The following is a 27,486-nucleotide window of genomic DNA, read 5'->3' on the forward strand; positions in this document are numbered from 1 at the left end:
CCAATAAAGAAGCCATCACGTCCAGCTACATGGAGAAGCAATGCACCCAGAATTCTCAGGGCCCCTTACATCTTGGTATGGGCCATCCCTGCCCTTCCCTCCTCCTCTATCCCACCCTCCACCTGAGGCACAGCACAGAGTAGGTGCCCACTAAACCTCCACTGAGTAGAGTAGCAGTGAAGTGCCCCCAAGGCCCCTGGGAGCTGGGAGTCAGCAAAGATCCAGGTGGGTGGTGGCAGAAGGAATTATGTTTCCTGGACAGCTGAGCTGGAGCTGGCCTTGAAGAATTGGAGGATTTTTGGTGAGTTGGAGGTATGAGAGGGCAAAAGCCTTAAGAGGGAAATGAGAACCATGTGTGCTGGAAACCACATGGATGGGGTTCACCCCAAGAACAAGGGGTAGAAGTACACAATCCACAACTGCAACATACACACCTATTGTGTCCTGCTAGGTGAGCCAGACACTCAGACATCCCTCAACTCACTCAAAGCATTAACTTGGAGATTTCCAGCTCCGGTGAGCAGGTCCCCCTTAGGGGGGTAAGGAGGAGCCCATGACTCTTCCTCTGAGCTACCTGGTCTACCATGGACTCAGTCACCAAGCATTCTCGGAGCACATCCCACGTGCCAGCACCGCTCTGGGCACTGGGATCCTGGGATGAGGGGGACAGCCGGAAGCCCTCCCTCAGGGCTCATGTCCACCAGGGGACTGGTGGTGAACACATACGTTCCTGCCAGGGGTGATGAGCGCTTTGAGGGAAAGTAAGGCAGAGCATGCCGTTTCAGATGGAGGAATCGGGAACCGACTGAGATGACATCTTTCCCTCGACTTCCCTGTCTCGGCCTCACTGGTAAATCTTCACCAGAACCAGCTGAGGTTCTGGGGCTGGTACTTTGCATCTGTCGGTAATATGAACCACGGGCCCACTGCCACAAGAAACCACTCCAGATGTTTGCTCCGATTTACAAAAGTTATGGCTCAGCCCTGTTTGCTACAAACATACATCAGCTGTTCACCACACTGTTTACACAGACAGACGCAGACACATGGCAACCTTACATATTAGGGCCCTGAGAACATGGCACGTTCGGGAGCTCACTGAACGCTCTGTTCCCCAGCAGATCCTTCCTATTTAAGGCTGTGCAGCGACGCGCACAGACAGACAAACAGTCATCAGCACCGCGGGCTTGGTGTTGCTATCTTTGGAAACAGTGCCCGTCTTTTGGGTCCCACTGAGGGCACGTCCACCTGTGGTTATCTTTTGGCTGAGTGTTAGCCTTATAAAGGCACTCACATGCCCATGCCACTCAAGTGGAAGGAATTCAGGCATGTGGCCTCAGGCCGCTGACATAATTCTCCAGGTTTAGGGACTGCGGAGAGTCCAGCTCCTCTCTCTGAGGGTGTGCAGCACTGGCTCCCATACTTCAATGTGTTTAAAAATCACATAGGTGTCTGTTGACCTGAGACCCAGAGATTCAGGCTCAGGCTGAAGAGGAGGCTGGGATTCTGCAATGCACAGGCCAGGGAGCTCCGGCTGCTGGTGGGCCACAAAGGACGCTTTGAGAAACTGGTTTCTGTTTTACAATCAAGAGGTAGTGCTGGAGGCGGGTGTTTTGAGATGTCACCTCCCAGGGCAGCTCGAAGACAGCTGTAAAGAAGGGAGTAGCTTCCTTTCAAATGCAAGTGCAAACCTCTCCGAGGTTTAAGCAGAGACTGGTCGAGAAGAGATTTGGGAGGGGGTTGTTATTTTTCAACTCATCTCCAGAGTTCCCTCTCTTCCCTCCAAGATTCACCTTCCCTGTGCAGTTTTTATCCCCATTTCCATCATGCCCATCAAAATTCCAATCCTAGATGAAAGTCTCTTTCCTCTTATCCCCTAAGTAGAAACCAAAATTAGCTGATACTTGCAGGAGAATGTTACTACTACTAACGCTGCAGAAAACTAAAGGGAATCCTATTGAAAATACAAACAGCAACAAACATGTAAGTTTCCAAAGTGTGGGCTTCTGGTGCTAAGATGATGGCCCACCAGAGGTGAGTGGGTGTTGCCCACCCTCCACCCTAGTGTCCTCACCTCCTGGACTCCTGCTGGCCTGCAGCCCGGTCCACGTACCGGGCAACACAACCATCACCTCCTCTGAGAACCAAGGCGGGAACAATGGTTTCTTACCCATGTGCGCACCGCCCATGTGCGCAGTGACCCCTCCTGTGCTGGTCCCACCCCAGGCGCTCCGGTCCCCCTGGCCCTGGGCTCTGCAGGGGTGCCTTTGCACAAATTCCACTCATGGCACATCTGTCTCTGTGGGTAAGCTGAACGTATGCAAAATAATCCACATCCACAGCAGCTCCCACGTGTTCCCCTCCCCAGAACCACCCGGTATCCCATGGGACGTGACATACCGAATGCAGCAAAAACTTGGTCCAATTAAATACATCCAGCTGTCCAGCCAAGAACGTGAAGTCTAGCTTCCCTTCCCGCTCGGCCGCACCTCCAGCACATGCCTTCCTGGTTACCCTTGGTCTTAACCTGTAGGAAAAGGCCACGGCCACAACCATACATATTTTCATTTACCAAAAAAGAAAGGAAATCAGTGTTGACACGCCAATGCACGTGTTTGGGTTTGTGGGTTAATTTATGTGCAACGTCGTGCAGCTCCTTAGCATGGACTCGCATGTAGACAGTCAACAGGTCGCCTTCACTGAAAAGAGTCAGACTCCAAGGAAGGGAGACTGTCCTGAAAATCCGGGTGTGTGGTTGCCGTAGTAATGGCCGCCTCCTCCAACAAATCCGTCCTTGGCTAATTACAGCCTTCTATTTTCAAACTCATCTGCACCCTCTCCCTCCCAACACTGCTCACACTACTTCAGCAATAAAATACTATTACTGCTATTTGCACAGTCTGTGCTGATCTCGAAATAACTTGTTTCCAGCCAGCCCCATGGCCGTGTGAGACGAGAGGCGCTGGCTCCCAAGCAGATACCCGTGAAAGAGCCCAAATACTTGACACAGACTCACAGGATGACCACCACCTCCCTGAGCCAGGCCTGGTCCCCACACTGGTTTTTGTGCCACAGAGGTGATGGTGGAGCAGTCCTGAGGCCAACCCCATGGTCAGTCCAGAGACTATGGGACTGACAGGACATCCCTTGGGCTGTGTGTCAGGGCCGAATACCCAGCCTGAGAACAGGCTCTGTCAGCCTCCTCCTCTCTGTGCTCCTGACCAAAAGCACCGCCGCCTGCTCTGCAGAAAGCCTGGGTCCTACTCACTCCATCGCAGGCCTGTCCCTTCCACCCACGGCAGGGCTGTGGGAGCTCTGGAAATAGACAAAGCCACCCAACGAGAACAAGCCACGGCTATTAGACGGTCAGAGGTATACAGCCAGAGAGTCAGCACCTCACCTGCTGCATTTGTGGGCGAGGGCTGTCCTCACTCAACAAAGGACCACAAACCGAGTGCCTTAGACAACAGAAAGGTATCTTATCTCTATTCTGGAGGTCATGAGTCCGGGATCACAGTATCCACAGAGCCATGCTCCCTCGGAAGGGTTCTGAGCAGGGAATAAATATACATGATGGAGAATTATTGGGCAAAGTAAATATATACAAAGATGAAATTGGAAATCAGAAGCATTGGTCAACTGCTGCGTAACAAACATCCCCTTATTGTTGAGTATGATCACGGTGTGGCAGGGTGACTGTGCTTTGGCTGATCGAGGTTGCAGTTTGGGTTCTGGTCTCCTCCCTTGTTCTTTTCATGATAAACAGCAGGAGCAAGAGAGGCAAGAAAAACCGCACAGGTACCTTTAAGGCCTCTGCTTGCATCGCAGTTGCTGATATCCCATTAGCCAAAGCCAGCTGACCTGGTCAACCTGACATCTATGGGCACATGCGTCTACAGTGAGAGGGGTATTATTGCCAAACAATAACCCACATGATCCATTTGGGGCAGGGACAAGAGAGCAGCCCAGGTGAAATTTGTGGAGCAGCATCTTCCAGAAAAGTTGCAAAATGTGTTGCTTGGATTTAAAGTCTGGTATGGAAGAGTCCCTTAGGGAAAGATTTCAAGATTCTTTTAAAATCATAGTGTCTTGCAAAAATGAAATTTATTTCTAACTACATTTTGAAACATTAAATTAAATAGGAAGAATGCACATTTAGTAAGAAAAACTCTAAATCAAGTCCTGCGACCTAAGCACAAGTGAATGAATGGAGGCCGTCATCGCTCATTCCTTCTTCATTCGCACGCGGGTGAGGCTGGTGGCGGCTGCGAGCCAGGCGCTGTGCTGGGGCTGGGAAGGATACGAGCGTGAAGCAGACTCCCTGCCAAAAACACGCGGAGTCCAACTGGGGAGGACCTGGAAAGCAGTGCTCGTAAATAACTAGAACTGGAGATAAAAAATGATAAATGTCATTTTTAAACACATAGATAAAACACTCTGGGGACTTGGCAGAGGGAGAATTCCTTCCAGATGCAGAATGGTGATAATACTGTGCTGGTCACGACTGCAAGGAATTCATAAAACTTTCAAACCGGAGAGAACGAGCCACCCAAAATCTTTATTTTACAGAGGAGGAAACCGAGGCCCAGAGAGACAAGCAAGTGGCATCCCCATAATCCCACAGCCCGCAGCGACAGGGCCTTCGCCCCCCCCCCCCCCGCAGCACGGCGCCTTCCCCCACTGCCGGCCTCCCCTCCCCTCGGCCGCTCTCTAGCAGCACCATCTCTGCGATCAGCAAGCAATTCCATGCGATGAAAAACGACTCAGCGAACAGGGTGGCAGTTCCACGGTGGGAGAGGCGCGCACGTGAGAGCATGGTTAAATAAATACCAAGCCCCTCGGAAAACAAAGGGAAATCAGCCACAAATCTATGAGCCGTGAGTCTTTTCCTTACTTTTCTGCTCTGTATATTTATCCAGACTCCTTGTTCTTTCACCGAAATACCTAGAAACACGCCGGTCCTTTTCGACACAAGGAGTGGGGATGTTTTCAATGACTCAACGTGTCTCTTGTTCTAAGAGCCCTTTAAGGATGTGAGTTATGGGGCCTTTCCCCCTGCCTGTGACTTTAAATTATGCTCGGAGCTGGGCAAAGGACTGTTAACTGCCTGGCCCATTAATCAGGCAAAGCCGTAAATTTCTTGCCTCATTGCCCTGTGGGGAATCCTGGAAGGTTTTCACTCCGGAGTAGTTTGGGAAGCTCCCACAAGATCAATGGCCTTGTCAAGTCAGCATCCCCTGCAGGCGGGGAGAACTCGGGGACAGCCAGGCAGCCCCAGGACACAGCCTCGGCCCTCCCACGCTGTGGGTGTGTGACCTGGGGCTGATCACCCTGGGATCTTCTTCTATAAAATGGGGCCCACTCACGTCCCTGGATTGTTTTGAAGGTTAATGGCAAAGTGTATGAACCAGAGGAAGATACTGAAAATATTAGGTCATCGCAATAGTTCGTCCTGGAACACAGCACAGGCAGGCATCCCCCCAAAGCCTCCTGATACTTTGCTTTAGTTCCACTGAAGATGGTCGCTCTGGTCCTCCCTCCACCTGCCACCCGTGTCGCTTCAAATGCTGCGGGGGCAGGAACCCCTGCATCCTAGGGGCGCCTGGTATTTTCTGTAGACCACGCTTATTTCATCTCTTCTCTCTCGGAATGCAAAACACGCAGGACGCTGCACCCAGTGGAAATCGCCCGCCCCGCTGGGCTCAGGAGGCGGGTCCTGGATTCCTAGGGCGCCCACCTTCCTGCAGGGGTGCCAGGCCCTCCGCCCAGCCAGAGAGCACTATCTTTCCATATATATGCTTCCCCCACTATCTTTGGCAACCGCCTGGTTTCTCCTGCAGGGGCCCCTGCCAGGGAGCAGTGCGTGGCTGCTCAGTGCCATTGGGAAATTATCAGGCAGTGAGCTCAGTCCACAGGATCTAGTGGGTTCCCACCCAGGAGAGCTGCCCGCTTCCGGGGAAGGCCCTCACATCCACTAGGTGAACCCCGAGGGACGCGAGCAACTAGACGGGTGGGCACGGCGGGGCCAGAATAAGCCCTAATGTGTCTGAGACCACAGATTAGGGCCCACTGGGTATAAATCAGCAACGCCCGCTCCCCCCCTCGATCTCCACATGTAGGTCTAGTCTTTGGCTGAAGGTCTGCATCCCTCTCTGTGGACAGTCCTCGGACAGGACACAGCCACAGTATTCACCCTGAGCCACCCTAGACAGAGGCCACCAACACCACCAGCCACCTGAAACTTCGGAGTCCTACCCCTCCCTCAAAGAAAAATGTGTAGTGAAACAAAAAAGGGGGGGGGTAGATTCGCTTTACATTTGTTCCACAATCCTATAATCAAGAGAAGTGACGCGAGGATGCCCTTAATTCTGTAATCAGCAGAGGAGACGCGAGGACGTCCACTCTAGGGCGTGTGGAGGCAGGAGCCTGAACGGGACACGGTCGCTGCGGCCCTTGACCTGCTGCAGCCTTGCTCAGAAACTCCTCGTAGCCCTGCCTTTCCGCAAATTAACTCTGGCTTCCTCCCACCATCGCATGTAATTCAGTGGTATCGCTCTTTGGAAAGCATTTGGGGTGCCCCTTGCGTCTGAAACGCGGCCTCGCCAAGGATGACACATTTGGGTCTTAACCCCCTCTTTTTAACGTGTTAGATCTGTTCCTTACCTTTTATTTAAGGTAAAGTTAACGTAAAGTGGGATGGACAGGCCTTAGGTATACAGCTCAGTGAGTTGTGACAAACGGGGAACCCTGTGCGAGCCAAGCCCATTACGGGCGTTTCCATCGCCAGGGCCAGCTGGCTCGCGTCCTTCCTGCCCATCCTGCGGCCCGGAGACGCCCGCTGCGGGCGCTGCTCTCAGCGCAGACCAGCCTGTCATGTCCCGGCCCCGGAGGTTCGCCTGTAGACCCAAGTCACGTGCGCTTCGGCGTCTGGCTCGGTTCACGCCGCCCGCGGCTCCCGATGCGGGGCGCCTTTCTGCAGCCGAGCGGTGTCCCGCTGCCCGCGGCACCCCGGTGTCCTCACCCCTCCCCTGCACAAGGAAATCCCGGCCGCTTCCAGTTGTCACACGGTCGGAATAAAGCTGTTAGGAAGCCCCTTGCGCGAATGTTTCAGCGGACACGTTTTTATTTCTCATCAGTAAATAAGTATTTAGAAGTGGAATCACTCGGTCAAAGGGATGGCGAACGTTTAATGAGAAGCTGTCATCTTTGCAAAGCCATCGGAACCCTTCATACCCCCAGGACAACATCCGAGAGCTGTGACGCCGCCCTGGTCAGCTGGCGGTGTCGCTCTCCTGGGTGCAGGAGCATCTCGTCATGGTTTTAGTCCGCGTGTTTCCGATGAATGGAGACAATGAGCAGCTTCTTATGAGCTTATCGGCCACTAATCGTTTCCTTTCCAAAATGTATGTTCAAGTATCTTGCCGCCTTTTGAGGTGGGCTGTTCGTCTTCTTGAGTTGTAAAAGTTATTTTTTCTAGAAGTTTTTTCTATAAATTTTATAGTCTTAGCTTCTATTCAGGTCAAGGATCCATTTCAAGTGAACTTCCTTACACGTGTGAGATAAGGGCCCAGGTTCATTCTTCTATACGGATGTCCAGTTGTCCCAGCATCACTTATTGGAAAGACCATCCAGCCCCCGACTGAGTTACCTTGGCACCTCTGTTGAAAACCAACTGACCGTGGAAGTGTGGAGCTATTTCTGGACTCTCTTCCGTGCCAAGGGCCTGTCTGTCTACCTCTCTGTCCAAACAGAGTCTCAATTCCTCTGTATTTACAGCAAATCCTGAAATCGAGCAGTGTAATTTCTCCGACTTTAGTCTGCTTTGTTTTGGCTATTCTACAGCGTTTATATAAAAACTTTAGAATGACCTCGGAAAATTCTACAGATAAACCTGCTGGAATTTTTATTGGGGTTGTGCTGAGTATATAGATTAAGGGAGAAAAAACATCGTAACAATTGTGGGCATTCTGACCCATACACGTGGATATCTATTTATTAAGGCATTTATGCCGTAAAGGATATTGTTAATTCTCTTTTCTTCATACTGCTCCACGTATTTAGGTCTTCCTTACTTTCTCTCATGAAAATCTTTCCGTTTTCAATGTAAAGTCTTACACAGATTTTCTTAAATTTGGCTCTAAGCATCTCAAAGTGTTTATGAAACTTAAAGCATAACACCCTATAGCAGTAATTTACAAATATTTGTTCCTAGTATACGGACACTGAAATTTAAATATCCTAAGTTTTGCAACATGAAATATTATTCTTTGATGTTTTTCAACCATTTGAAATGTAAAAAAAAAAAACATTCTCAGTTGGGTGGGCCATGCAAAACCTGGAGGCTGGCTGTGATTGGCCGACACCTACGGCAACAGACAGGAAACGCAGGGGCCCAAGTCATCCCCGCTTTCCCAGAGCTTTCTTGTGCCCCAAGGGCCCACCCCGGGAGGACATGCCGAGGGCTGGCTGCCAGCACAGACGGGGAGATGCGGGTAATGCCAGGGAAGGGGAAACAAGCTGAGACGGTTCAGGGGGACACAAAGGTAAGGCTCCCCCGGCAATCGCTGGGACAGAAGGAGTCTCATTTCTCCCATTTACAACCCGAGTTTTACCTCTGCTCAGAGTCCTACAGAGCCCCTCGCTCTCTTCGTCCAGAGAGGCCTGGCCTGGGCCCCTCACAGGGAAAGGGCCTAAGTGACCACTCACCTGGGTGACGAGTGACATGTGGTGCTGGAGTTGGGGGACAGGTGGGAGCGACAACGGGGGACTGTCCATGGATGCCACACGGGGGAAGCAGTCGCTGTGAAGGGTTACCCAACTTTATGTCACAGCACCTTTGGGACACCCCTGGGGAGAAGTCCAAGCCGGGATCGGCCTGCCAAAATCGACCCTTCTAGGGACGATACCATCATCCCTAAATAACTATGCTCGCCTGGCCCGTAGCCCCCCGAGCCGATGTTAACTGACATTTGCCTTCCCCCATCACCGCCTGTAGTGGCACAACAGCTGGAGGGATCATCCAGCTGTAGATGGTGGTGTGTGGCCTCAAAGACAAGGTCAACATGCAGAACTAGAAACAGGCCTGGACCAGCAGCCGGAGACTGGCCCCGGTCATCTGTGTCATCTTGAACAAGGTGCTTAAATTCTCAGGTTTTCTCAAGGGTAAAGTGAGGTGGGCCAGTGATCCTCAGTCTTAACCGTTCATGTGAATTACCCAAGGGCCTTGCTCAAATGCAGATTCCGAGGGACCTGGGTTGGGCCTGAGGTTCTTCATTTCTAACACGCACCCAGGTGATGCTGACATCACTGGTCCCAACTCCACCGAGCAGCGAGAGACCAGACGACCTGAGTCTGCTTGGTGGAGCTAAAAACATTGTGTCATTCACCATCTGCCTCCACGAGGACCAAAAACCTACCACCCTCAGCTTCCTCACCTTCAATCCATTTGTTTATACCAAATCCCCTATTTGACATCTCCACTTGGATGTCCTATAAGCCCTTAACACTGTTTTAAAACTGCACGACTCTCTAGCAAACCTGCTCTACTTCGAATGTTCCCAATCCCAGTAAACAGCACTGCCATCCGCCAAGATGCTCCGGCAGAGAGGCTGGAGGCGCCAGACCCCTCTCCCTCTGCACCCCTCACTCCGCCCGGTCAGTTCCTAAGACCTAGCAACTCTCCTTCCTAAACAGCTCTGGACTCTGTCCACTTACAGAGCGATACAGGCAAGGGCTCTCGATTGCTCGTCACACCAGGCTTTGAACGTATTATTTTCTTCTAAATTCTAGAACATTCCCACCACCACCGGATAACTCCCATTCACCCATTAAATGAGCATACGTCTCAATTCCTCAGGGAAACCATCACCAGCCCCTGGACCAGAAGAGGGTCCCCGTTCACAGCCTGGGTCCTAACTGCTTGGTTGATTTCGGGTTACTCACCATCTGTCTGTGCCACCCCAAGAACGGTGGCATGCTTGTTGGTGTCATTCCTAGGACACAGCTAAGTGCCTTGCACACGACAGGTGTTCATTATTTCCGTCACGTAGTACTCATGCCAGCTGCCAAGACCCCCACCCATAAAACATTTTCCTTTTCACTTTTAAATTCCTTTTCCAGGGTTAGCGCTGGTCGCTCTCTCTGCAGTGTCTTCTGCAGGAAGCAGGGGAGGTGCTTCAAGTTCACTTTTAATCCAACCAGTAAAGCAGGTGGCCACGTGGCTCCTTGGATCTAGTCCCCCACTTCTGGTGAAAACGAGGCAGAACTCAAACCTACTGAGCAACCTGCGCTGGGGACAATGCGGTGTGCATGCCGCACGGGAGGCCTCACCCCACACGCTCCTAACTTGGGTTTCCTAGGAGGCTACGGAGGTGAAGTCACTGCCACTGTCCGGTGGGCGGGATGCTGTGAGGAGTGCACGGCAGCAGGTCATGGGTGTCCTCAGCGCCCACGCTCCTGCATGTGGAGCGAGCCCTGGGTGAGAGTCGTGCTGGGGGCAGAGGGGGGCCTATGACCTAAAGGAATGCTGGGTGAGCACTGTCGAAAAGTGGTCTCAGCCACAAGCCAGGACCGCGGTGATCCTACCCAACCCTCCTCTGGCCCCACGGCCAGGCCCGTCATGCCAGAGGCCTGCCCAGAGAGCAGAGATGTGCCAACAGGGCAGGGGAAGGCCAGGGGCTGGGAAGAGGCACGAAGCCGGCCCAATCTGGTTGACAACCGGAGGGTAGTCTGTGGAGCACGGGGAGCTCTCTTTTCCCCAAAAATGTTACTTATCTTAAGCGGACACTTAAATCCTGTCATCAGAACTGCGGTTTTCCTCTTTATCCCGCCAAAGCCACAGGCCACCATATGCAAATGTTCCCATGAGGTACCATCGGTCACCTATATTTGAACGCAGAGAAACAGACTTTCTGTCCTAAGAGACTTCTGTCCTTCTGTTCATGAAAGGAAGGTTACTTTAGGAATGAAGAGAAAGGGGATCATGTGGAGGGACCCCAAGCTGGTGGATGAACAGAGTCCCCTAACATGTCAACAAAGCAAATTAAATAAAAACAAAACCCAGCAGCAGCCAGCCCCTGAATTGCTTTTAAAATGTGGGTTACGACCTGTTAAGTTGTGCAAGCTGCCCCCTATCATCACTAAGGACTCGGGAACTCCTTTTCACTTGCCCTTTTCTCTAAAAATGCAGCATGCACGCGGCAGGGCGGGGCGCGGGCCACCGGGCACAGGACGGCCAGGCCTGAGCGCAGGGCTTGCGGGGCAGCGCCCTTCCACTGCGGCTCCTCTGCAGCCCCCACGAGGTGGAGTCTCCTGAAAGCTCCCCCGGTACAGAGCACCCACGCCCACACGTGGCACGGAAGCCAAGCGCAGGACTCCCGGGGACGGCGGCGCTGTGCAGCGGCAAGCCAAGCGGTGAGGGGATGCTGACGCCCAGCCGGACCCGAGACAGAAGCAAACGGGAATGATCCTGTTCGATGGCTCCCAGAATCCCGGGCTCGCCGAGCTTCCCCACAAGGTCCTGAGGGCACGACCTCGTTGGAGGCTGCATAAAAGCCCACAGAGCATGGCTGCCAGGTATTCCCCTTGTACGAAAAGGAGGCGGCTTGGAGAAGTTAACTTGCCCAGGAGAAGAGCAAAGACTTGAACCCAGTTCGAGATAGAGCTGGAAAGCACAGCGGCCGCGTCGGGGGCCTTCGACGCCCCGAGAACTCCCCGCTGTTCTTGCACAGGTCTCATGGGACACCTGACAGCTATGATAGAATGTCACATGAACCCACTTTCGAAAGATGACAAAAAAGGCGGAAATTGTGGAAGTTTTATATACTTAAATCTGGTAATTTCTGCCTTTCTTGGAGGCCTGTTTATAACCTGTGTGACGCCATGTAAGCTGTTTTAATTAATTACATGTACAGAAACTCCCACAAAACATTTGGAACCGTTAACTCGTACTGTCAGGTCAGCGACATGCTCCTCCGGACCCCAGCTGTGCCTGGCTGCAGGTGCAGTCACCTGTGAGGCTGCTTCATAAACACAGATGCCCAGGCCCCGCTCACAACTCCCAAAGATCCAGAGTGTGATCGGCGCGTCTGTGAGTGTGAATTCTGCAGGTGCTGTGCAGCAGGACTGAAAACTCCTGTTTAATTGATGGGTGCTGATTCAACAGTTTAAGATCTCCTACAGTCCACCAAAACCATCCTTTTTTCTAGATCCCGCTTACCGATTTGCTGGGCACTGAAAGCGGAGCTGTGCCTGAAGGGAACTACTTCCCCCAGCACAGGACGTCCTGGCCTCTGCGACAGACCGGGCTTGCCTGTGACGTACGTGAAAATGGACTTTCTCCTTAGGGTCACTACTTCACTGTGTGATGCCAGGATCTTTAAAAATATAACCCTTTGATACCACCGCAAGTCACCTTCGTTTTAAAAGGAGTTGACAAGGCCAATCCTCACCCACCTCACTACTGCATCTCTATGAAGTATTTCTATGCGTGTGATCAGGAGATTCACCAATTCATCACCCTGGGCTCCGTTTTAACCAGTTCAACATTTCCTACAGGCCTAAGCCGTTCCCTTCCAGCAGCTGTCCCTTGGGCACAGCCCTCTCCTCTTGCCTGGGTGGTAGCAGGCTGGCTGCTGGCCGGGCCTGAAGAACTACTGCCGCCCAGGACCTGCCACTGTATTTTTCCCTTGGCTCTGAACCTCCCACTTTTACTGCAGCTTCAGCTAAAGAACTCGGGGGCAATTACAGTAACTAACACGTAAACACTGGGAACAAAACTTTCAAGAAAAACCAAAAAAAAAAAAAATCCCAAAGATAGCAATTTTCAAAATTTAATTGGAAAGATAACCAAATAAACTAAGGTCAGACAGACAAAACATTGTATGTAATACCCACATGGCCTTTCTGTGTTACAACCCAAAAAAAAACCCTCGAGGATCTTCCTAGGTCTGAGAACACATGGTGGAACTCTGCCCACAGCAGCATTACCACCTCACTACTGCATCTCTATGAAGTATTTCTATGCGTGTGATCCCGAGATTCACCAATTCATCACCCTGGGCTCCGTTTTAACCAGTTCAACATTTCCTACAGGCCTAAGCCGTTCCCTTCCAGCAGGGCACCATTTTCCGCCACGCACGGCGCTCTCCACTTACGGGCACCGTTCCCCACCCTGCGCCAAGAGCTTGGTCACATCTTTCTGGCCTCTTCGCACAGGGCTCCTACCCTACCCCTCTGCTCCTGCAGAACCAGCTGAGACTGAGCCCAAGGCTCACGCAGCCTCCTCACTGCTATGAAACATGCCCAAGCTCTACTGCACGCGGCAGGGAACTCAGGCGTGCCCGAACCGACACACACACGTTAGCTCCCACCCTTTTTCTTAAATTCTCAGGAAGGGCATGCTTATAGAGAGGAAGGGAGAGGGGAAAAGACACACTCATGTGAAAGAGAAGCACTGACTGGTTGCCTTCCATACATGCCCGGAACAGAGACCCACGTTATGTGCCAGGAATCGAACCCGCAACCTTTCAGTGCACAGGACAACGCTCTACCAATGGAGCCGCTCTGGCTGGGTTCTAACTTCTTAACAAATGGACTTACCCTCAAGATGGGAAACTATGGAAAATACAGCGTTTCCAGGTAAAGCAGCTGTGTACTGAAACCTGTGGGATTCCGGTACCGTTATGTACTTGTGTTTAAATCATAGTGTTTTCGTTGGAGAAATACCTGTCTTTGAAGAAAATCTAAGGTAAGAAATTTGAAAAAATTAATGATGACAAATACCTTGTGCTCTCCGAGGTAAGGTGCATATTATCCAAACAGTGAGGGTGCTAGAAACACCCTGGTTCTTTATCACTTCTCAGTGTGGGCAGCTGACATCTGGGACCTTGGCTGTACGTAATGCCAAAGAGAAAGAAACACACAAGCCAACAGACCACTTACCTTCCTACATGACTCTTCCACAAAAAATATCTAGTGCACCAAACACAGCGACATGTAAAATCAGTTCAGGTGCAAGCCCAGGTGACGCCCACAGGCTTCTCAGTGGACGCACTGATGCATTAAGAGAGATGATAAGAATGAAATAAGCTATTTTCTTAGGGTTTTTTCTTGCTCTTGGTACTAAAAATTACTTTGATGCATGTTTCCACCCCAGGAAACAGGTCTAGGGAAGGAGAGCTGTGGTTAAGAAAATGAGGACTTCTGCTCCACTCCTTCCTGGCACCACAGGCTTCCCAGCACCAGGTCCCCAGCCTCCCAGGCAGGGTTCTAAGACACCCAAATATGGTCTCCATACACCAAAGCCAGTTTTCACCCAATCTTAACCTTAAAACTGCCAACTTTTCTTCATCTGTCGCACTAAGAGCAAGTTCTGGGTCTAAAGTGAGCCACTAAAAAATGGATATTAAACTGAACACTGAACTTGCATTCTGAAAGCTAGCCAAGTAAAGGCAGGCCAAAGGAACCAGGGAGACTAACCTAGAAGAAATTTGGCATTTGCTATCTTGCTTGTGAATTTTGTTGATATATTTTCTTATTATAAGACTTATGACAGTAAGTTTAACATAGGAGCTACAAAAGAGGGCACAGCGGCAAACACAATGATCATTCTGTGAGTCTTACAGGATTATTGCAGCCTCAATTATCTTTTTACACATAGCTCTAATATTCATTAAATAAAAATAAGCCTAGGATTTCTGGAGTCCAATATCATAAACAATGAGCCACTTACCTAAGTAAAATGCTCATGCCCTAAGAAAAAACTAAAGGGAGTCTCTTCTTACATGTGGTAAGTGGAACTTTATGTAGCCAACCTCAACTTTACAGAGTAACACTTAACTTTTTAAGTTTTGCCTTCTGAAAGCCACCTTAATATATATATAATATATATATATATATTCTTATGCAGGTTAATCTATAAGAAGAGAAGACTTTAAGTTAGAAATTAATTCACTGTAGCAGACTTCTAATACTTTGTACACGAAAGTCCCTGATATGCCCCATACGAGGATCTGGGGAAGGAGGGCCAACATGATTGTGTTCCCTATTGCTTCCAAGCAGGTCACAGCCTGTAGAGAAAATCATCTCACCTCTCACATCCATCCTAAACACTAGACTATCAGCACTTTGCATCTGAAACTGTGAATACAGTAATCATTCATATTTAAAACATCAACTTTAAAAATCAAAATGATCCGTTAAACCTCCAGTTTTTAAAGTTTCCGAGAGTTTTGGGGCTTAGGTCCATCTAACTAGTTTCCTTTTTATATGTGTGACCAAATTTATACTCAATATACCTACCAGACCATTACCTGGACCAGGTGAATTGCATAGGAAGATTTTTTACTATGTTTACATTATTCTTAAATTAATTTTTAAAAAGCATAGTAAAGAGTCTGAGGACAAATTATTCAACTGTTTATCATACATAAGACCGCATGACTATAATACAAAGGGGGGTTCTTTTTCATTTAACGTTACAATATACACAGCAAGTCCGGACCAGATCTTACAATCTGCACACAGGTATTTAACCTTTTCCATGCTGTTTATGTTTACAATGCACAGAAGTCCTGTAACCAAACCGTGTAGGAAAGCACACAAAACTGGACTGTAACATAACACAGTGTGCAGAAGCATTGGATTGTATGACTTCCTTTATGTAAATAGCGGTTTAAAAACTGCTTTCGTTTTTTGGTGCTTTTTAAGATGTGGCAACCAGCACAGAAAAAAATGACCTGACCCATCATTACCTTATATTCCTAAACAGCAGTAACTACTGAGTTCCTTTTGATATTGCTATACTCAAGATGATATCCTTTTATTTACTGTAAACCTTTATGAACTACCAAGTTCAAAAATCATCCACAGGCTTGACATTTAATTACAAAATAAATATGGATTTCCTGATTAACAACAAAAAAATTTTGTGGTGTATAAAAACGGATTAGTTCCAAGTTTCCATTCACATTCACATAGTTTTCAGCCTTTCTTTTATCACTGTTTACATATAAAAACCTGCTTTTGTTCAGAAAAAAATTGACCTAGTCAGCCACATGGAATTGACCAATAAGAAGTAATGTGTGTTCTGCTGAGTTGTTTTGAACAGGGTTATCGGCAGAGGTAGATTACTGCTTCTTTTCTAGGCTTCTTTTGATCCTGGACAGGTAAATTACTCATCTGCACTCTCCCAATTCAACCGCTCAAAGGTCTAACACTCAAAAAGTGGTCAATTTAAAATGGGAACACAAATTTAGCAACTGCCAGACTGTGTTACATTAAGGCAGCATAATCTCGAAACTAGGCACCTGTCAACACCAGCCTGCTCGCTCCAGGTCATGCATAAGACCTTTGCTTTACTCATGCTCTGATTTTGGACCTGTTGGTGCAACCAAGTTCTTGCTTTCAAGTTTACAAGTAGGTTAATCAGGAATACAAGAATCAACTGCTGGTTCCATAGCTTCTGGATCCAGTGTCCCTTTACCTTCAGAAGCCTGAACACATTTAGAATGTAACAGGTGTTGTAGTCTTGAATTAGATGTCAATTATTATGTTCAGTACACAGATTGCTGTAAATGTATTGGCTATGGATTCAACAGTTCCAGTTTTGTTTAAGCAATAGTACAGCCATAATTTTCAACTGACATTTAAAAATGGTCTAGTTACACCTTGTGTCAAAGTGCAGAACTGCTACATTATTGGTTACAGACATCTATGTGCTATAAAAACAGCTTTGGTACAATAAATTATCAAAAAAGAAAATAAATTTTTGTAAAATTCACAGCATAATTGTGAGGCAAAAAAGCAGTCACATAAAATTCTGCATTTTTTTAAAAATGTTCAGGATGAACAGAAGACATCTTTGTGCAGAAGAAATGGTGGAGATACCACGTGCCGAGAAAAAGCAAAGGGAAAAGTAAAAAGCAGGAAGGGACACAGCTGTAGCTATTTCCATCAAAGCAAACACTACCTCTGTGACCTTCACCCAATAAGGAAGTCACCTTTATGACACACGCAAAGTGACCTTGCAATACCTTACAATTAGTGGGTCACAAAAGTCTATTTTAAAAGAAAGGCCTCTTGAATTACCCATTCTCTGTGTTTTCAGCATTAAGGACTGTCTGCAAAAGCATGTCCAAAGTGATTGCATCTGAAATGGTAGGCTCTTCTAATTTCGAGTCCAAATCCATAAGGCCAAAGGTTATCCCAAAGACCACCACTCAGACCTCCCCGGGACTGGCCGAGACTGACCCGTTGATTGCTTCTCAGTGCACCTTGGTTGGGAGACCAGTCACGTTCCATTACTATCTTACTGTGGCCTCTCCAACGGGAGACCCACAGGATCCCATGTAATTTGCTGCTTTGCTCCTCAGTAGGTTCAGACAGGAGAGTTCTGATCCCCGCCACTTAGCATGCTTACTGTGCCTTACAAACTCCAATACAACCGTCCCTTCCATACAGCTGAAGGTGATGTTTGTGTGAGCTGGAGGTCCCTCTTCCTTACAGTACTGCATTTCCGTGCCCAAGTGTGTTTAGAGGACTTAAAAACCCAAATTTCCCACCCCACCCCCACCCAAAACAGAACAAAAACAAAACAGGAAAAGAAAAAAAAAAGGAGGGGGGGGAACACCCTCATGGGGCCCTTTATGCAAATCAGGTGCAGTGCCTTTTTATTTTAAAATTAGTTGGCAAATGACCAAGACCAACATTGGAACATTAACTTTTGTGGAATAGAAAGACAAAAACCCCACTGTGACTGGGATGTGGCAAGTTAAAACGGGGGAGGCAAAGAGAACACCTCTGAGCTATCCATGACGATGGGTTTGGACATGGCTCTTTTAAAAAACTTCATTGTCCCTTTGCGATCTTTTCAAGTTAAAAAAAAAAAAAAAGTCAGCTTTGCCCTCTTGTAGCGGTTCAGTGTGTTAATCTCCTTCTGATTCAAGCAGCTTTGCACTTTGTTTTTTTGGGAAAAACACCACTTCTATAAAAACACACAAGAAACAAACTCAAGTTTCAATTTAGTCACGAGCTAGCTACAGGACTCTGCTGCACACAAACTCCTGTCATGGGGGACTCTTCTCTGTCAGCCCCTTGCCTCATTGTCAGAGGTCCCTCAGTCATGTAATGTGCAGGACCTGTGTTAGCAGAAAACTGGTATGTTGGATGTCCAGCTATGCCCGTCTCTTGGCGGGGATTGGAGTAGACGGTTAAATTAACGTCCATAGCTCCGTTCTGTCCGAAGTCCAAGGCGTTGGCGGCCACCGGGCGGCTCTGGTAGGCCTGGTTGCCCTGCCCGGTAGAGGAGGAGGAAGTAGAGGAGGAAGTAGTTGAGGAAGACAGGGAGGTCATGGAGTGGTGACTGTGGCCAACCTCCATAGAATCCTGGGTAGAGGAGCTATTCGTTGGAGAATTGTAGACCCTTGGCCTGGTCCGGTTACCCAAGGCTTGTTGTCCGTGGTGGTGGTGGTGGTGGTGGTGGTGGTGGTGGTGATGGGAACTGTTTCCATGGTGATGATGCAATGCATTCTGTTGAGGGGCTACATGAAAGGTTGTTTCTTGAACAGGATGAGTTTCGACGGTGACTTGTGTAGGAGCTTCAGTGCCTGACCAACCAAGGGGAGCAGGAAATTGCTGACGCACCTGCAAGAACAGATTTTAAAAGGATTTATACAGAGTACCGTTCAAAGTTTTAGTTCTCGATCAAAAGCTACAACACTAGCATTTACATTAGAGAGGAAGGTTTTCAAACTCATGTTAGTGCTACAATGCAAAATTCCAAATGTGTTCAAGAGTGAAAGGTACTTTATTATGAAAGCTACAATTTTTAGCAAGTTTCACCCATAAACAGGCTCATATGTTTCGCAGGCCACTTTCTTTCCTTGGAAGCACTGTTTATGCCAGGGGTAAGCAAATTTTCTTCAGGAAAGGGACAGCTAATATTGTTCAGGTCCAAAAGTTCTTTACTTCGCCCCAACGATCCCTGTCTTCAATCCTTCTGTTTCAATATAAGCACTACTTTCCACCCAGCTGCTCAACCACTCCTCCATCCAAACCATCAGCAATACTACTGACACTACCTTCAAATTAGATTCCAGCCTGGACACTTTTGTCCATCTCCACCAAAACACTATTCCAAACTATCATCTCTTACCTGAGATAATACAACATCCTCCTCAATCAACTCCCAGCTTCTATCCTTGCCTTTTCCCATTATATTCTCCCAAAAGTCAAAAGAAAAAATTTTTAAAACACAAATCCAAATTAGGGAAGAAAAAGAAATAAAAGGCATTCGAATTGGAAAGGAAGGTGCAAAACTGTCACTATTTGCAAATGACATACATAGAAAATCCTTAGAGACATCAAAAGCTGTTAGAATTAACAAATTCAGCAAAGGTACGGGACATAAAAATCAATACACAAAAATCTGCTGCATTTCTATACACTAATAATGAACTGTCAGAGAAATAAAGAAAACAATCCCATTTATAATTGCATCAAAAAGAATAAAATAGCCCTGGCCGGGTAGCTCAGTTGGTTCGAGTGTCCTCCCAACATGCCAAGGTTGTAGGTGTCATCCCTGGTCAGGGCACACACAAGAATCAACCAATGAATGCATAAATAAGTGGAACAACAAATCCACGTTTCTCTCTCTCTCCCTCCCTCCTCTCCCTCTCAAATCAATAAATAATTTTTAAATCAATTTTTTTTTAAATAAAATACCTAGAAATAATTTTAACCAAGGAGGTAAAAGACTTGTGTATTTAAAACTACAAGACCCTAATGAAAGAAACTGAAGAAGTCACACAAAAATGGAAAGATATTAGTGAAAATGAATTGGAAAGATCAACATTGTTAAATTACCTATACTACCTAAAGCAATCTACAGATTCACTGAAATACCCATCAAAATTCCAATGGCAGTTTTCAAAAAAATGGAACAAATAATACTAAAATCTGTTTGGAACCACAACAAACCTCGAATATCCTGAGCAATCTTGGGAAAGAAGAACCAAGCTGGAGGCATTACAACACCCTGATTTCAAATTATAACACAAAGCTATAGTAATTAAAACAGCATGGTAATGGCAATAAAAACAGCCACATGTTTCAATGGACCAGAAGAGAGCGCCCAGATATAAACCCATGCATATACGATCAATTAATTTATGACAAAGGAGCCCAGAATATGCAATGGGGAAAGAACAGTGTCTTCAATAAATGGTGCTGGGAAAACTGCACAGCCACATGCAAAACAAACAAACAAACAAAAAACGAACTTTGACCACATCTCACACCATACGTAAAAATTAACTCAAAATGAATTGAACATTTGAATATAAGACCTAAAACCATAACACTCCTAAAAGAAAACAGAAGCAGAGCTCCTTGACATAGGTCTTGGTGATAATTTTTTTAAATCTGACACCAAAAAAGTACAAACAAAAGCAAAAATAAGTAAGTGGGACTACATCAGAATGAAAAGCTTCTGCATAACAAAGAAAACCATCAACAAAATGAAAAGGCAGCCTACTGAATAGAAGAAAATATTTGCACATCATATGCTAATATCCAAAATACATTTAAAATACTTCACCAACTCAATAGCAAAATCACAAAAAATACCCAGCAAAATGGAAAAAAATGGGAGAAATATCTGAACTGACGTTTTTCCAAAGAAGACATACAAATGGCCAGAAAAAGATGCTCGAGAACCCCCTTATGTACTGTTGGTAAGAATGCAAACTGGTGCAACCACTATGAAAGACAGTATAGAGGTTCCTCAAAAAATTAAAAATAGAACTACCTTATGATTCAGCAATCCCACTTGTAGGTATTTATCCAAAGGAAACAAAAACACTAATTCAAAAAGATATATGCATTCCCATCATTGTAGCATTATTTACAATAGCCAAGATATGAAAACAACCTAAGTGTCCATTAATCGATGAATGGGTAAAGAAATTGTGGTGTATATGCAATGGAATATTATTTAGCCATTAAAAAGAGTAAAGCCTTGCTTTTTGCAACAACATGGATGGACCTTAAGGGCTTTATGCTAAGTGAAATAAGCAGAGAATGACAAATACTGTATGATCTCTCTTATATATGGAATCTTAAAAAAACAAACAAACAAAAACCAAAAAAAAGGGCAATAATAAACCTCAAATTCATAGCTAGAGAAAACAGAATGGTGGTTGCCAGAGGCGGGGGACAGAAGGGATTGGTGAAGGGGGCCAAAAGGTAAAAAGAAAAATGCAGTTAATATAAAAACTAATCCAATCACTTCACTATTTAAAATATTTTAATGACTTCTTAATGCACTTAGAAAAACAAAATACTCCAAAATCCATCCAATGGTCTGCACAATCTGGCCAATGCTCATTTCTCAAACCTTTCCCTCTAGTCATCCTTCTTCCTGCTACCTGGGTTCTAACCATACATACAGGGTCTTCCTTTTATTCCTCTACCTGGTCAGGGTCTTTCAAATGCCACAGAGCATCTGTACTCACTGTTCTCTTCTGCCTAGGATGCTCTGATTTCTAATTTCTGCTTGGATGCTTCTTTATCATCATTTCAGTTCCACACAATCTTCCCTGACCACTCTTGCTAATGTTGCCCCAACTCCTGTGGCAGAGGCTGTAGTTGTCCACAAAAAAGATATTCTCCTTCTTGAGCACATGGCTGCACTATAATTCCTGGCTTCCCCTGTACTTAGGTATGGCCATGTGACTCAGTTTTACTCAATGGAATGTGAAGTTTCTATGTCATGGCCAAACCTGGTCTACAAAATACTTCCAAGTCCTTCTGCCTGCTGGATCCAGCAAACTAGGACTTAGGGGATGGGATAAAGGAGCCACAAAATGGTAGGAGCCCAGGACATAAGGAGAGAGCCATGTCACTAACTTGAATACCTACTCTGGACTGCTACATAAAAAAGGAACTTCATACTCTTTAAGCTATCACATTTTGGGGGGTCTACCTACTATCCGATGGGCCTACTGGAAGTAATACAGGGTGTCCCAAAAAAATGTATACACACACTTTGTGTAATTATAAAGGCAGTGTTTATTAAAATACATTTTATTTTCAAAATTGGGCTATCAGCTGTTAAAGTGTGTATACAGTTTTTTGGGACACCCGGTACATCCCACCCAACAAATAGCCATTCTCTATTATATTATCCTGCCTTATCTTTATTTTTAACAGTTAATGGTATTTGCAATTTCTATTCATTTGATTAATTTTGTTTATTTACTGTATCACTATAAGCTCTAGGAAGCCTGTGTCTCTACCATAGCAGCTAGCACAAATCAGTAAGTATTTACTCAATAAGGTGGTCTGAGAACTAAAATTCAAAAAACACAGCTGAAAACAATCCAGTAGAAAAATAGGGAGAAAGTCCTCAGAAAATACTAAGGGTTCTTAAACTATGAAGCTACTCAAATTCATTCCTAAAAAGAAATAAGTAAAATAAAACTATACTCTGTCCAACAGCATTTCTCATTTCTGATTGATCCAAAGGTGATCACACTGACTGTTTCTTCAAACTCTGTTAGTGGGAAACAAAATTGGCAAAACTATAGGGAAGGCAATTTGGCAACAGCTATCAAAATTACAAATCATATTACTCTCTGACCCAGCAATTTCACATCCAGGAATTTATGTCACAGATAAATTGCATATGTGTGGCGTGACATGTGTGGGTTATTTATTACAACTTAACTTGTAGTGGTAAAAAAATTAAATTAAGAAGATTTAAAGTACGCATAATGTCCATTAATAGAGGACTACAGAAATGACTTATGGAATATCTAAACAATGAAATACAAAGAAAAAGCTATCTATGCACTAATATAAAAATAGCTCCAAAATATGTATTAAACAAATATGTAAAACATGTAAGAGGAAAAAAAAAAAAGTGAAACTGTGAATGGTATACAAAAATTAGGTGAAAATACATATATATTTGTATATTTGCATGAAATACCTCAAAGAAGCAAAAAGAAAACTAACAACATTCATTAGAAATTAGGTGGCTAGAGGACATAAAGGGAGGCCTTCCTTGAATCCCCTCTCATATAATTTATTTTTTTAACCATGTGAATATATCAACTATTCAAAAATTACATAAAAAAGGATTTGAGGCAAATAAGGCAAGATATTAACTTCTGGTGGGAGGTATACACGTGTCTTACGTTGCTCTTGGTATGCTGCTATGTGTTTGTAGTGCTTAAGGATTTAGAGGGAGGGAGTCAAGAAGGAAAGGTGGTCGACCTAGGGGACTCTGCCTAGAGGATTCGGGAAAGCCTCTGGCAGTGGTATTTGTTAAGACCTGGAGACAAAAAGTAGTTACCAAACAAAGAGGCTGAGCCCAGAACACGTGAGAAATAGGAAAGAGAACATGGTATATTCAGAGAACAGAAAAATCCAGTAAGACCAGCGGGAGTGAGGGGGAGGAAAACGAAAGTCACTGTAACCTTGGGAAGAAGTCTAAGTTTTTTTAAGTACAAGAGAAAATCAAACTGGTTTAAGCAGTGAAGAGAGGCAGACCAGATGGCTCTGCTGAACACTCACTCGGCTGCAGAGAGGGGAACAATGTTACTGGTGAATGGAATTGGACACGGAAAACCAGTTAGAATATGCTTTATTGTAAGACAGGCTAGAGACAAGGTGGAGAAAATCAAAACATATTTAGGATACTTAGAACCCTAAATTTACTGTCTGAGTCCGTGCAGGGACAAGGGAAAGTGGAGGCGAGGATTCTCTCCCTATCCCAGGTCTATGGCTTGAGCAAATGGGTAAATTTAGGGCCATCTGTACAAATAGTAAGTCAAAGGAGAAAAGCTGCAGCAGAGGGGAAATGATGAAGTCAGTACCTGTGCTGTATCTGCAGCATCACATTGTGGAGACTTTCAGTGATACGTAAACTATTAGAAATAAAGGCCCTGGGGCTCAGGAGTGAAGGCGAGGCGAGGCGAGAAATCAAGACGCGCATCAAGATGTGCCTGCCGCCCTGGCCAGCTTGGCTCCGTGGTTAGAGCGTCGGCCGGCCTCGGACTGAAGGGTCTTGGGCTCGATTCCAGCCGAGGGCAAGTACCTCGGTTGCAGGCAATCTCTCTCACATCGATGTTTCTCTCTCTCCCTCTCCCCCTTCCACTCTCTCTGATGAGCAATGGAAAAAATATCCTCAGGTGAGGACAAAAAGAAAAAAAGAAAAGAAACAAAAGATGTACCTGCTGTCCTTGGTAAGATCAGGTGAGCTCCACCCGAGGAGCATGGGGGAGGGAGAAAGGCCTCGTTTACAGGCAGCAGCAGAGGACCCACAAGAGGAGTCAGAGAAGGGGGGAGAGGGCGGCATCCTGCCCAGGACAGCAGGAGGAGGTGCTGAAAGAGCAGGCTGATGCCTGCGCTGTGGGTGGGTGAGGAAGGAAGAAAGAAGCAATAGCATCCGAGGGTCCATGGACTCCTCGACAACCATCACTGGTGATGCCACGAGACTGGTCCCCTGGCGCTGGGAGGCAGCCCAACAAGAGCAGGCTGAGGAGTTTCTAATAGAGAAACAGAGCTCACGGGTAGCAGAAATGTAGGGTGAGGAAGACACAGGCAGGGAAAGTTTTTGCTTCAGATGGGAGAGACGGGGATAAGACAGGAAGAAAGGGGATGGGAGGAGGAAAGGCTGCCACCATAGGAGCTAGAGGCTGAGTGAAGGGCAAAGTGCTGGGGAAGGCAGGGGACAGGCACAGGGCACCCAGGGGGCTGGCCTCAGGCAGGACGGAACCTCCGCCTCGAATGAAAAGGGCTGGGAGAGAAGTGGACAAGGGTACACGTACACACGGGCCGAGAGAGGCATTCCCGTCGGAATGCTTCCTTACACACAAAGGAGTGGGAACAGAGAAGGGGAGGCCAGAGGTTTCTAAGAAAAGTCTGAAACAATTATTAGAGAATGGGAGAGAGATGAGCTGACTTGAGAAGCATAGACAACTGTCCAGGAGAGGTTGGTGAATATTAACAGTGGTAACAGCGTATCTGCTGTGTGAGGTCTTCTCTGGTGGCATTTGGAGCCCCAGTCTCAAGAATGGGGAGTGCAAGTCCACAACTTCAGTTTTACTTCGCTCAAATAACACACTGGCCTCTCATTATAAAGTACCAAAAAAGCAGTGCTCTGTGTGAATTAATTTGTTATTTTACAAAAAGTACTTAATAATGTCTGCTTCACCTCATTTTCTTTTTTAAATTATTTAATGAGATCCTCCTCAACAAGTTTAAAAAACTAAAAGGGAAAAACCAACCCCCAAAAAAGCAACGCCTCTCCCCACCCCCAAAAACAATGTGGAGTTAAAAATCAAGCCACAATCTGATTGAGAGCCTGGGACTACTGAACATAGGTAGGGGCAGAGGACAGTCACTAAGACAGTGACCCCAGGGAAAGTTACTTAATCCATGAAGTCTCAGTTCTCAGTGTAAAATGAAAATCCAAACAGTATAAAGCTGAAAATGTTGCTGTAGTAAATGAGATAAAGATGGAAAAAACAAAAAAAAAACAACATTTTCAGCAATGGTTGGTGTGCACCCAATAAATGTTAACTATTTCTAAACAAGGAGGGCCTAGCAAGGATGTGCTTCTTTAGTTATAATTCTTTGTAAGTGAGGAAGCTATGAACCTTTAGACAGTACAACAATCATTCTAAAGGCACTCAGCACCCAATACCGCTAACCCTGAGCACGGCAGGGGACGTGAACCAAGGCAGTGACAGCGCTCACCTGGGGACTGTGTGTCTCACAGTCCATGGCCTGGACGGCAGCTGAGAAGTGCCCACCGCTGTGCCGATGCTGGTGCGTTGGGTCTGACCTGGCTCTCCCACTGTTGCTTGTCCCCGATGACCCACCTTAAGAACCACAACACAAAATAGCTTATGACTATAAAGTTAGTTTTGTTCAAGCTTATATTCTAAAACTATAACCTTAAAACTGAAAGTGAGTCACACAAAAAATCTGTTAAGAGACAGTTCACCAGATTCTCTGATCAAGTTCTTTCACATCAACCACTGAAATAAAGTAAAATAGATCAAGTTTGGTTTCATTAGGGGAAAACTCAAGCATGTGGACCAAGTATTTCCATTTAAAAAACAACCAAAAATTCTGGTTAATAAAGAGTTTTGTTTCCAGCTCCCAAGCAGAATTTATTACATATGTAAACACTAAAGCTTAGGGGAAAGCAAAATTTTTACTAACTACAAGGAATAGATTTAGGTAAAATAATTCCTCCCCATCCCATTAACAAATTTTTAATAACACTTTAAACTAAATCCCCCTTTGTAAAGACAGTACCCATTCTGAGGCCTCAACTGTATCAGAAGCACAGACCTGAGCTGGACGAAGTACTGGAGGTGGTGCCCGAAGACTGGGACTGCTCCATCGCAGGGCTCGTGGACACACTGTTACTCGTGTTTGTGCCTTCATCGGCTGTTTTCTTGAAAAAACTGTGCTGCAGGGCATAGTATGGTTGAATTCGAGTTTTGGGGTCATAATCAAGCATCCTTAAAATGAGGTCTTTGAACTTCAAGTAGTCAGCTACCGTGTGACCCGATTCCCCAGCACGACGCCCACCAGGCCCTCCTGTTTCTACTCCAAGAATATTATGAAGCTTACGGGTTGCTGGTGGTTTATACTCCTGAAGAGAAGAAAGATAAAAAGCTTTCTCTAAGTTGAATGGAATATGTACAAGTCTACATAAGTTAACTTCAAATATGCTAAAATACACTACATGTTGAGGCCTTTACTAAAAACACTTTAGATTGAGTTAGATCCTCCAACATATTTTCACACATTACTTTTCCGAATGTGCTATAGTTAGAAAAATGCAAAATAATCTTGAGACCAAAAATTACTATGAAGATTACCTAGCCTTGGGGTCAACAAACTATGACCAGAACAGATGACCAGTGTGTCTTCATGTGAAAATCTTAACTTGGTCCTTTAAAATGAAAGTGTGCAGACTCTGCTCTAGCACAATGGTTCTGAGCCTCTTCTCTGCCTGATGCACCCAACAACTTGGGTGCCGTTCCTGAGTGACAGTGGCGTTAGCTGTGGTGATCATGCCAAATGTGCTCCAAGTAAAGAATCATGGTCTAGCCCTACCTCCTCATGTTTAGATAAAAGCAAATTTCACTGATGCCTCCCTTTAGAAAATGTTTAATAATAAATTGCCTTAACATGTGTTGAGATTTTCTGGAAACTCATTGTTTAATAGATAATAGTATAACCCTTAAAATCCCTATGAATACTGAATTTATTCAAAATAGAATCACTGGATTTTTGCTTCTAGTTATAATGTAAAAATTTGCAAAAGACCACTGCTGTCACTCATAAGAGATATGGCAAAAAAACCCCACAAAAGTGGGGTGGAGTGGAGGGGTAAAAGTGTTTCAAGATATGGATCTTGGAGAAATTCAAGAGCCAAGAGGCCGCACCAGAGGAAGGAAG

The 27,486-nt window shown here is 46.1% G+C and overlaps 1 protein-coding gene across 5 annotated transcripts in view; it reads right to left on the bottom strand.

The window, feature by feature from the left end:
• Window positions 1-15,401: 15,401 nt before the first annotated feature.
• The window catches only part of DYRK1A (dual specificity tyrosine phosphorylation regulated kinase 1A), a 126,191-nt gene continuing 114,106 nt past the window's right edge, over window positions 15,402-27,486 (bottom strand). For all 5 annotated transcript variants that reach the window (XM_081138047.1, XM_081138045.1, XM_081138044.1 and 2 more), the window contains 3 exons: window positions 26,368-26,674; window positions 25,765-25,889; window positions 15,402-18,642 (listed from right to left, as the gene is read on the bottom strand). In XM_081138047.1, coding sequence (XP_080994173.1) covers window positions 18,025-18,642; window positions 25,765-25,889; window positions 26,368-26,674 — 1,050 coding nt within the window. In that variant the 3' untranslated portion in view covers window positions 15,402-18,024. The remainder of the gene's footprint in view (window positions 18,643-25,764; window positions 25,890-26,367; window positions 26,675-27,486) is intronic.

This window comes from Miniopterus schreibersii (genome assembly GCF_964146895.1).
Source record: "Miniopterus schreibersii genome assembly, chromosome: 5".
Lineage (NCBI taxonomy): Eukaryota > Metazoa > Chordata > Mammalia > Chiroptera > Miniopteridae > Miniopterus > Miniopterus schreibersii.